The sequence below is a fragment of the Cyprinodon variegatus genome, unplaced genomic scaffold, assembly GCF_000732505.1.
Source record: "Cyprinodon variegatus isolate N-32 unplaced genomic scaffold, C_variegatus-1.0 Scaffold164, whole genome shotgun sequence".
Taxonomy (NCBI): Eukaryota; Metazoa; Chordata; class Actinopteri; order Cyprinodontiformes; family Cyprinodontidae; genus Cyprinodon; species Cyprinodon variegatus.
In genome coordinates this window covers 927,862-938,517 of record NW_015150617.1, presented here as the reverse complement: position 1 = coordinate 938,517, position 10,656 = coordinate 927,862, and the positions used below count along the sequence as shown (strand labels likewise).

General features: G+C 37.2%; 1 protein-coding gene across 1 annotated transcript in view; it reads left to right on the top strand.

Annotated features, from left to right (window-relative positions):
- LOC107086864 (collagen alpha-4(IV) chain-like) overlaps positions 1-10,656 on the top strand; it is a gene marked incomplete at its 5' end in the record, with an annotated part of 20,442 nt that overhangs the window by 5,567 nt on the left and 4,219 nt on the right. Inside the window, 8 exons of the mRNA XM_015378094.1 lie at positions 4,411-4,545; positions 5,111-5,155; positions 5,240-5,356; positions 5,458-5,526; positions 5,600-5,635; positions 5,736-5,798; positions 8,927-8,962; positions 9,218-9,259. Coding sequence (XP_015233580.1) covers positions 4,411-4,545; positions 5,111-5,155; positions 5,240-5,356; positions 5,458-5,526; positions 5,600-5,635; positions 5,736-5,798; positions 8,927-8,962; positions 9,218-9,259 — 543 coding nt within the window. The remainder of the gene's footprint in view (positions 1-4,410; positions 4,546-5,110; positions 5,156-5,239; positions 5,357-5,457; positions 5,527-5,599; positions 5,636-5,735; positions 5,799-8,926; positions 8,963-9,217; positions 9,260-10,656) is intronic.

Genomic DNA, 10,656 nt, shown 5'->3' with positions numbered 1-10,656 from the left:
GGATAGTTAAAAGTACTTTTAGTATTATAATCTCATTATTTATTGTGACCTGAATTAGTGTTCTTGCTCCTGTGCCAATGAGCTGGCTTTATGGATTGGTTATTTTTTTGTTTTTATTTTTTTTCCTTTTTTAAATCTACAAAACGTAAATACAGGTCTAAGCCTCATATTTATGCAGGATAAACAAAAAGAGTGGAAAGGGAAAAGCAGGAGAACAATAGATACGGACAAAATAAAGAATTAAGAAAGTAATGAAAAATCATATTGAATTGTTTTATGAAAATAAATAAATAGAAAAAAAAGAACACAAATAAATAAGAAAAAGAAGTTAGAAAATGAATTTGTGTTTAATAACAGCATTTAAAGTAAAGATAAATATATGTCTGAATGGAGTTTACATACAGAGCAGAAAACATTAATATCTGCTTCAGGTTTTTGTAGGAATTGTATAGTAGGATAAAAACAAATTTATTTAAAAGAAACTTCTTTAACTTTATCAGTGAGGAAAAAATTTTAGGGGGAAAACACCAGTTTTTTCCCCCAGTAAAGATTCTGGACATAGTTGTTCCAAAATGTAAAGAGGATGAGGCTGATATGATGTTTAGTTGAAGTCAGAGATGCAGAGTTCCCCTACAGTGTGTAGTCTGGGATCAATAGACCACACAGATTGAAAAGGAGGATCTACATCTCTAAATAACACCAACAAAAAGCATCTAAAACTAAATTTAATTCTCTGTCAGTAACAGGAGTATTGTATTTATAGGGGCATACTGAGGAGGTGGTGCTCTAGTATTCTTGGAGATGTTTATAGAAGGGTGACCATTGTAAAGTCCCTGTTAGTGAAAGTCTTCTGGGTATTTTGGGAGAATGTTATAATTAAAAAAGGACAAATTCAACGCCACAAAGGTGTGAATAAACAGTGTCATATACAATTCAAAATTTACTGTAGTTTGGTGTTGGAGAGGATTTTGATCCATTTTAAAATTGTTATTAAAGGAGTTCAAATCAATAAAGTTCAAAGTGAATGACGAGATAGTATTTAAGACAAATAATAACTTTGGTTCCTCCATTAGAAATCAAATGAAGTGCAGATGTATTTATCTATATATAGTGACTGGGCAGCGTAGGCTAAATGAGACAGACTCTGCTTTAGTAAACACAACTCTACCTTTCAGGGACAGATTCCTTTTTAACCAACTATTAAAAAAATTTCTAGAATTTTCAAAGATAGCAGAGAAATTAGCTATGCTTCTCTTTCTGCCTTTTTTTTTTTTTTTTTAGAGATAATTCATGCGGCTATTTTCTCATCCAAATGAAAAATGGAGAACAGATAAGCAGATCATGGCTTGTCTACAGTGAAAAGAAGGACTGGGTTATTTACTTTGGCCTTTTTGGAAACACAGGAAGGAGCAATCAGCTAAGTGAGCTTAGTGACTGGAAAAAATCTTTCATTCCTTTTGAGACAGCATGAAAAGTCAGCTGAGTACAAAACATAGAGAGGAAAACTACAAGAAAAGGGAAAAGAAGAGAGAGAACAAATAACGTATGTCTATTCTATGAAAATTCTATCTATATCTAAATCTATATCTGTATAATGGGTCTGTTTTATTTGTCGTCTTCTCAATTCAGAGGCCCCCCTGCCCGTCCTTACCTAGGGCCCCCAAATTTCATAAATCCACCCCTGAGTCCAAGCTATCTGAAACTAATCTGAGATCTTTTGAAATATGCCGGTTCTTTAGAAAAAAAACAGATTTCCATTCATTAATGAGGACTTTTTTAAACCTTTTTATGATCTTTGTTTAATAAAGTGATTAGACGCCAGTTCTCCAGGAGGTGAGGATGTTTTCTAGGTTTGGGTACTAAAATAATGTCATCCTGACATATGTTGGGGGTAGCATCTGTGAATCCTTTCAATAAAAACTTTATGTGAATTTGGAATTAAATATGAAGAAAACTTGTAGAATTCAGATGTAAACCTGTCAGGGCCAGATATGTGTTTACTGTAAGCTGTGCTGTAGTATTGAGGACTTCATTTAAACTTATTGCAGTTCAGGTTATGATACATTTTATGAAATGACACTGATGTCACTTCCTTTTTTAACTCCTTCTTTTCCTTTTGAACTTTGCACCTCAGGCAAATGCTGCTTACAATTAACTTTGAACTTCAGATGGAATTAAATGGTTTATTTATACTTTATTCTGCCCTATTTCTTCAGATTTGGATTAAGATTTTATCAGATTTAAAGTCTGTACATCTGACCTGCTGTTGATTTTTCTTTATTTGTGTCACACTGCCACCATGTGGTCAGACACTGTAAAGAAAAAAAAAAACACCTTATTTTTTATTTTATGAACTACAATATTAAATATTTCCCCACTTTCCTTGATGGTCAATGGCTGTTCCTTGACTGGTCCCCTACATTCCTTTTTAAACATCAATCTTTGTACTAAAACCTTCTTTCTGTCATGATTTGTGGACATTCAGATCTAGAGAGAAGCGTCATCTCCTGGTCAGACCCTGTTATTCAGTGAAAGGGTGGAGTCAGAGTTAAAAAAAAAGCACGTCCAGGAGAAGGCCAGTGGCTGGAGGTTGGAGAGGATTTGGATGGGAGTCACCGGGGAGTAGGCTGCCATTTGGCTGGCGTTTGACTTTGAATGGCTGCTACTGTAAACACCCATGCCTAACTTTACGGTCCCATCTGAGACCTTTGGTTGTCCTGCCAACTATGGCAGATGTTTTCCAGAAGCTCCCTTCAAGACCTCCAAATACCGCTGCTCAGGTTAAAGGACTTCCACCTTGTTGCTCTTTCATGTTTCACAGACCTTTTGCTTGTTTGTTTACCCCCTGCACACATCAGCAGCATCATAACTCCTTTGTTATTGTAAACAAAGGGATTTATTTCAGAATCAGAAGTCTTATTGGTCATTGTTTCTCTAGGATACAACAGAACTTTTAGCAGCTTAAAACAATAGAATTCCTACATTGTGGGACAATAAAGGGATTTTCTATTATATTCTATTCAATATAAAACAATATAACACAAGGCAGTGCAGACAAATAGTGCAATATAAAGAAAATAAATATAATAAATAAGTTATAGAGTGAAGTTAATATATTAAACGCTCAGTGTCAGTTCCCTTTTCTAGTTCCAGTGCTCATGTAAATACAATACTTTTATTTGCCATCCCTTGAATCTATTATTTCGCTTTGTTTCATGATACAAAGAGAACATTTAAATGATAAGAGTAGACTTTACCTCTGTTTTTACTCTGCACAATACTGTATCTTTAAAATAAAAAATAGTATAAATCCACTTATAACAGACATATTTAGACTTTATTCTGTTAAATATGCACCGATTTAACCACTGTCTTAGTGGCTGGTAATTTCAAATGCAAATCTTCTCAAAGTGGAAGAAAGTCCTAATTCCTCATTCATCAGAGCCTGTTAAGCTTCAGTCATTGATAAACAGCTTCTAGTGTGTGTAGTGCTTATAAAATTCATATAAATGTAACAAGGAATGCTGCTTTTCTCTTTAAACGAAATACAACCTGATTTTCACATCAGGCATAAAAAAACGAGCATTCATTTTTTTTGCATAGGATCAATAACATCAGACTAATGAAACTGAAGACCAATAGTGTCCCTACCAAAGTCGAAATCAAACCTACCTCCTTGGGAGACCCTGATGCTGCAGGCTGTCCTGAGGCAGCAGGTGGAGTAAATCTGTTCCAGGGGAGGGAGAGGGCAGCCAGTCAGTCTCTCAGTGGTGTTTATCATCCGTTGGAGCTGCCTCCTCTGTGTTGTACTGCAGCTATAGAACCACAATGTGATGCCCGACTCCACAGAGCAGCGTTAGAAGGACAGCAGCAGCTCTGGTCTCAGGTGGTTCGACCTGATAAATCCTCCGGAAGAGCAGTCTCTGCCGCACCTTCTTCAGGATCACTGTAGAGTTAGTAGTCCATGTCAGATCCTTGCTGATGTGGGCTCATCCCCTCCTAAGATGAGCTCCAACATCGTGTTATCATCCGTGAACTTAATGATGGTGTTTGATCAGGTTGGTGGGGGTGCAATCATGGGTGATAGTATATTATGGTTTTTTTTTTTGACAAATATTCTACTGTATTTTGTACGTTTTTCTTAAATGACCCTATTCTATTGTACGTTTTATGTTTTTCTAAACTGTACAGTTTTGTTTATTGCATAAAAAGAATATCTGTTCTTTTCTATTGTAAACATTCATACTAAAACATTGTGTCGTTGATCGCTGTCGTTTCTTTCCAGGTTCTGTTCTCTTGGTTGATGCTGTTGTAATATATTATGAAGTGTGTAAGGTTTTAAAACCGTACCTCCTGCCTGGTCCTGTTCCTTAAGGTTTTAAGCCATTAAGAGTGTTTTATATGCTGCAGGGTTCCCCGGGTCCTCTGGGTCCGCAGGGCCCCCAGGGGCCTCCAGGCTTCCCGGGCCTTCAGGGTCTTCTGGGACCAAGGGGTCATAAAGGAGATGAGGGGGCAACAGGACGTCCTGGTGAAAAAGGAGATGTTGTGAGTAAATAACCAGAACTTCTGAAACGTCTCAGAAAGGTTCTCAGCAGATGGTTCCACATCATCAAGCCTTAGCAGATGGTGGTTCCCTAACTTCTTAGCTCTGATCCACAGAATAAAATCAGAGACGACTTATGACCTCAACTGTTAATTGATTAAAATGAGAACTGAAACACTGTCTACAGTCTGGAGATTTATCTTTTTTATTTCTCCATCATATCATTTATGGAAGAAAATACCAGTTTATAAACTATTTTCTATTTAGTCAGATTCTGGAAGAGTCCTTCATCCAACCTTGACTTTGGAAAAAGAGTTTAAGTGGCATCTGAGTTTTTTTCCTTGGTGTTCCTTTCTAACACATTGAACACCAGCTGTTCTTCTGCACTATGGTCTCATATTAAAGAACAGATTCGTCTAACCAGGTGTTTTCAGGGAACAGCTACAGTAGAAACTTCTGCATCAGCGTTTCTAATCGCAGGATTAGCAGATATCTGATCAGACTTCTGTCTTTGTGCTTTTATTGACATCATTACAGAAGTCTGCTTATTGTTTTTTATCATTTCAGGGAATCATAGGCCTTCCTGGTTTTCCAGGAATAGAGGGAATCCCGGTAAGAAGCGTCGCCTCTTCCAGCCTCTTTTAGAATCTCTAAAGCTTCTCTTTCATTATCTATTTTGTTTTTTTATTTGTCCAGGGTCACCCAGGCCCGGCTGGAGGGCGTGGCCATCCAGGTTTGGATGGATGTAATGGAACCAGAGGAACTCCTGGGTACCCTGGGCTTCCAGGTGAACAGGGGCCTTATGGAGAACCGGTATAAACAGCAGCAGATTCACCATTATAGGTCACTGTGTCCAAGTTGTGACTGTGGTTAAGGATATACCTTCAGATGATATGTAAAATGCTGCTCTGCAGGGTATCACAGGGCCGAAAGGCTTTAAAGGAGATCCAGCGTACTACTTTATCCAGTTCCCTGGAGTTCCCGTAAGTACACTTGATCCGCAGCATCAATTCTACTACATTCAGAAGACCTGATCTCCCTGTTTGGGTCTAACAGGGAAATGCTGGACCCATTGGATTGCCAGGTTTGCCGGTGAGTGATGCATTTTAACAAACCTAGGAAATAATAAGAAGCAGAACCTTGAGGCCTCAGTTTTAGTGCTTCTTCTACAGTTTTCTGTATCTTCCTGCAGGGAGAAGAGGGTCTACCAGGACCGATTGGACCTCCTGGTCCAATAGGATGGGATGGAGACGATGTGAGTCATACATTTCCTCTCTTTATCTCTATTAAGTTCAGAATCATTTCATTCATTCTAACTGGTTGTTGCTAAATTTAACTATTTACTTCAAACTATGAAAAATCAGTTTAATAATAGTTGAAAGTATGATTTATTAAATTTTTCATTTAGCTTGGGTCAATTTGATTGGCTTTAAATTAGGGCAAGGCAACACAAGTTTATTTGTATAGCACATTTCAGTACTGGGACAATTCATGGTGCTTTACATGTATAAGATAATAAAATAAAGAAAATAAAAGAAGAATACAAAAATTTTGAAAGATAAAAAACATGTGTAAAACAAATGTAACAGTTTGACCACAACCTTAAACTATTAATACTGTAGTTAACAGTTTAACTTCAATAGTCAAAGGCAGCTCTAAACAAATCGGTTTTTAACATTAACTTAAAAAAAAGGCTTTAAGCACTTTTCTAGTCTTCCAGTTTGATCCAGATCAGTGGAGCATAGGAACTAAATGCTGCTTCTCCATGTTTGGTTCTAGTTCCAGGTGTTCATTGTAGGCTTTACCTAGAAGACCTAAGCGGTCTGGGAGGTTGATACAATCAGTGTTGTGTATCAACACGGTTAATGAACAGTGTTCACTGAATATATTCATAGTTTTAGTGAACAAAATGGATCAGTTTTGAAGTGATGAATGTGAACAATAGCGACTTTTTTCAGAGAAGAATGAGGGACACACGCATCTCACATTCGCATCCAATTGAAACACTTTTCATTGAATAACGTCAGGTTTACAGCTCTTATTACAGCAAACAGCATGACAGACCTGTACGTCTACTGCTAGTACTGGTCTGCGCGATTGAGACTCCTGTTGGTGTATTGGATTCCAGTTTTGCAGAGTTTTATGAACTAACAAAGGAAGACTTGGACAGAGAAGAACTCACACTTTAGTGTGAGTTCACACTTTACACACTTAACAAAAACTCTGTATGTCAGCCATGTCCACTTCAAATTTTAAGTGACACATTAAGTTAAAGAATCTGAGCTATCTTGGGAAATATCTGCTACTGAATGAGGAACGTAGGAAATCTCATCATTTTTCATCCAAATCTTTTCAGCAGAACCTGATTGTACCTGAATGTTTCTGAAGTTCTGTGTAATTTGGCTAAATTAAGGCTTCACTGTAAATACATTATTCCTTCAATGCATCCAGTATTTTCCATTTCTTTCTAAATATTATGATCACACATTTAAAGGGTGAAATACGAGGATCTATTGTGTAGGATTGTTGCTTAATTTACCAATTTAACTTGAACTAGTTTATTTATAGGTTAGTAAACTTAGTTTATTTTTTCAAAAAATGAGCTATGAACGTAAGCTAATTCATTTCAAGTGTGTGACAGAACTTTGAGCTTGTTCCTTTTAAGCATGAAATGGCACAACAGTGGATTCTCTGACAACAAATCTGTTATGTATTGAGGTGTTGATCCATTCAGTGATTTATAGTTGTGACCAACGGGGAGCAAAAAGCAGTGATCATCTGTTCAAACTCAGTTAACTGAGTTCTCTATAAAGTCCACTGTATAGTCCCCACTCTATGTAGTGATTTAGGGGTTAGAGTGAACGTTCAGACACAGTAAGCTGGTATGAGCTATGAGAACAGTAACTTTTAAACATGATGAGAAATGGGCTTGTGCATGCTCGGGTACAGAATTGAGCATGTGAATTTTTTTTAAGTGGACAGGGTGGGTCTTCTAAAAAAAAATTGCGAAAATCCTCCACTTTACCTTTATATAAACACATTCTCAGAAAATTGTTTTTTATATAGTGAGAAAATATAAAGCTGACTCATAGCTTCCCCATTATTATACTGGTACATACATTTTTTTAAACCATATTTGACCATGCAAAACACAGATTTGCCTTCACAAAGCCTCAGAAGGGCAACATTTATATGCAAAAAGTAAACCTGTACATGAATATTATGTTTTTACCCTGTCTTTATAAAGTTTTTTTGTAGTTGGCATTCATATAAATATGCTGATGTAATAACTTAGTTTACGTTTGATTGGTTTTTGATATATGTATCTATTTTAAATTAATAGTCCCCCTGGAGAAAACTCCACCAGCCGCCACTTGGTGGACGACATGTCTCTCTGAATTCTTGGCCAGGTTTTGTTCATCCTGCAAGGTGGCTTTTGAGATCTGGATTGGATTGTTTATCTTTGGTCCCGGCGCTTCCCAACAGGAGCTGCCAGTCTGGTTATTGGAGTTCCGTTGGTTTTTTGTTGTTCTGATGAGTTGCTTTTAAAAACTACTTGTGGGGTTATCTCACTGTGTTAAGTCACCGACAGGTTCGACACTGGCAGGATCGTATCATTTCCATAACCACCCTTTACTTCCACATTCACCTCTAGTTGGTTATTCTTCATTTCCACGAAAGCCATCAACGAAATGAGGCGTTTTCCACTGTGATGAAAATAACATAAAAATGTGTACAGATAGAGGAACCTTGAAAACATTTGTTTTCTCTCTGGCTAAGAGATAAAAAGGGAAAATGTGAGCAAGTGAGGTAGAGATGAGACGGCAGAGAGGCAAAAGTAGAACTTAAATGCATTCTGTTGATTTCAGCACAGTTCACCTAAATTTTATTCAGTGCAAGTCAGTATATTTCAACATGGATTCAGTTTAACTTGTTCAGTTCAGTTCAACACAGTAAATTTTAAAGGATGGATCCTCTGTAAATTCAATACAGAGGATCCAGGTCTATGAATCTCCACAAGATAAACCCTGACAGCTAAGAGGCAAATATCTCCTGATGCTCAAATAATGATTAAGGAATATAACATTTTAAATGTTTATATAGAAGTAGAGCAACATCTAAATTTCTCATTTTTCTAATGGTAAACATGTTTGTTTATATATATCATATTATATATCATAATACATCTGGTAGACAAAACAGGCATTATTTATGCCGCCTGGGATTATTAATAAAAGCATATTTACTTTAGTTATTGTGTTATGTTACAAGCCAATTTCTGCTGTTGTTTTATTTGTATCTATGGTTTAGAAACTTTTACTCATTATGTGAACAAGCAATGTTTTTATTAGTAATGTTGTGTTTCCCAATGTGTCATTTCAGGGTATACCTGGTCGTCCTGGTTTAAGGGGTCCACCTGTAAGCCATCTTTCCAGCCTAATAGATTTTAGTGAATTCTCTTTTTATTTATTCAGCCCTCAATATCGTCAGTAGTATCTTTTTTTGTTTTAATTCCATGATAGTATCAGGTTTCAGATTTCCTTTTATTGTAATTTTAATCATTTCAATATCTTCTGTAGTGCTTTATTGAACAATCACTTATTGATTTAATATCAGGTAATTCTCCAGCTGTTCAACAGTATTCTTATTTCTTATTATTTTTGTGTATTTCAGGGTCAAAAAGGTCGTTTAATTCCAGGACCAAAAGGAGATGAGGTACAAGTTCTGTTTCTGCAACAACTCATTGTCCATCTATTTAGAGTCACTGCTAATGAGCTGAACTGATGGTTGTGCATACAAGACTCTAATTCCTCTACTTTAGTGAAAGTAAAAAGTATAGGTTCTTTGTTGTACTTAAGGACAGGAGAATTTCATTTTTGACCTTCATAAATTAAAATACTTTTAAAAATGTTATATATATATATATATATATATATATATATATATATATATACATATTTAACAGGATTATTGCACTGTTATTGCACTTAAGTAGTAACTGCATATTAGTTATCGCAATTATAGTGCTGCTTTGTAAAGTCTGATGGCAGCAGGAATGAATAACCTGCGCTAGCAGTCCTTTATACAAACAGGGTGTATAAGTCTTTCACTAAAGGAGCTGCTCAGCTCCTCTACAGTCGGGTGCGGGGGGTGAGAGGTGTTGTCCATGATGGATGTAAGTTTGGAAAGTACCCTTTTCTCTGCCACTTCCTCCACTGAGTCCAGAGTGCAGCCCAGGTCAAAAGTGGCCTTTCTCACCAGTATATTTACTCTTTCTGTCCAGCTCTGTGCTGCCAGGGGCCCAGCAGAGGACAGCATAGAGGAGGGCTGATGTCACCACAGTCATAGAAGGTTTTAAGCAGGGGCCTGCTCACTCCAAAGGACCTCAGCCTCCTCGGGAGGTGGAGGTGGATGATAACTGTATATCCTGACAGAACAGCTGTCCTAATTAGATAAACAGCTTGGAAAAACATTAGTTCTGACCAAAAAGTTAAAGTAAAAAAAAAGAAAAAACACTGGACCTTTGTTTTCCAAGTTTGAAGACGTTTCGCTTCTCATCCAGGAAGGTATTTCAATTCCAAATGTCTGGATTAGCATTGAGTTCCAGGCTTTTATAGAGTAACAAAAGCCTTGTAATGGCTTACAAAAACTCGATATCGGCCCATTCCTCTCAAAAGGCAGTCGTTAGGGGTCAAGGGTCAACTGCCTTTTCAAAGGAATGTCCAAGTATTAGGTATTGCGGACCAATAACAACCTCAACGACTCCCATTATTAAGGGGTGGAGCCGGTATTTCAGTTTCAATGTGCATGTTTTCATTACAAGGGTTTTGTTGGGCTACTGTATTAGACCGGTGAATGAAGTGAATAATTAAGGTCAGCTATCAGGGCAGATCATGACGTGAGACCATCCTGATCTTGCGAGCTTTCAAGATTTCACTCGCTAATCAGTCTGGAGACTCTCCGTTACAGAAAATGTGGAGCTGTTTACCAAACGAACGTCCAATTAGCGTTGGCTTTGAGGTGGGTTGAGGTGTGACGCAACGAGAAGCGCGACAGTTCAGTCTAAAGAACATGGCGGCTTCAGCCGATGAAACTAGCGTTATCGTGGCTAT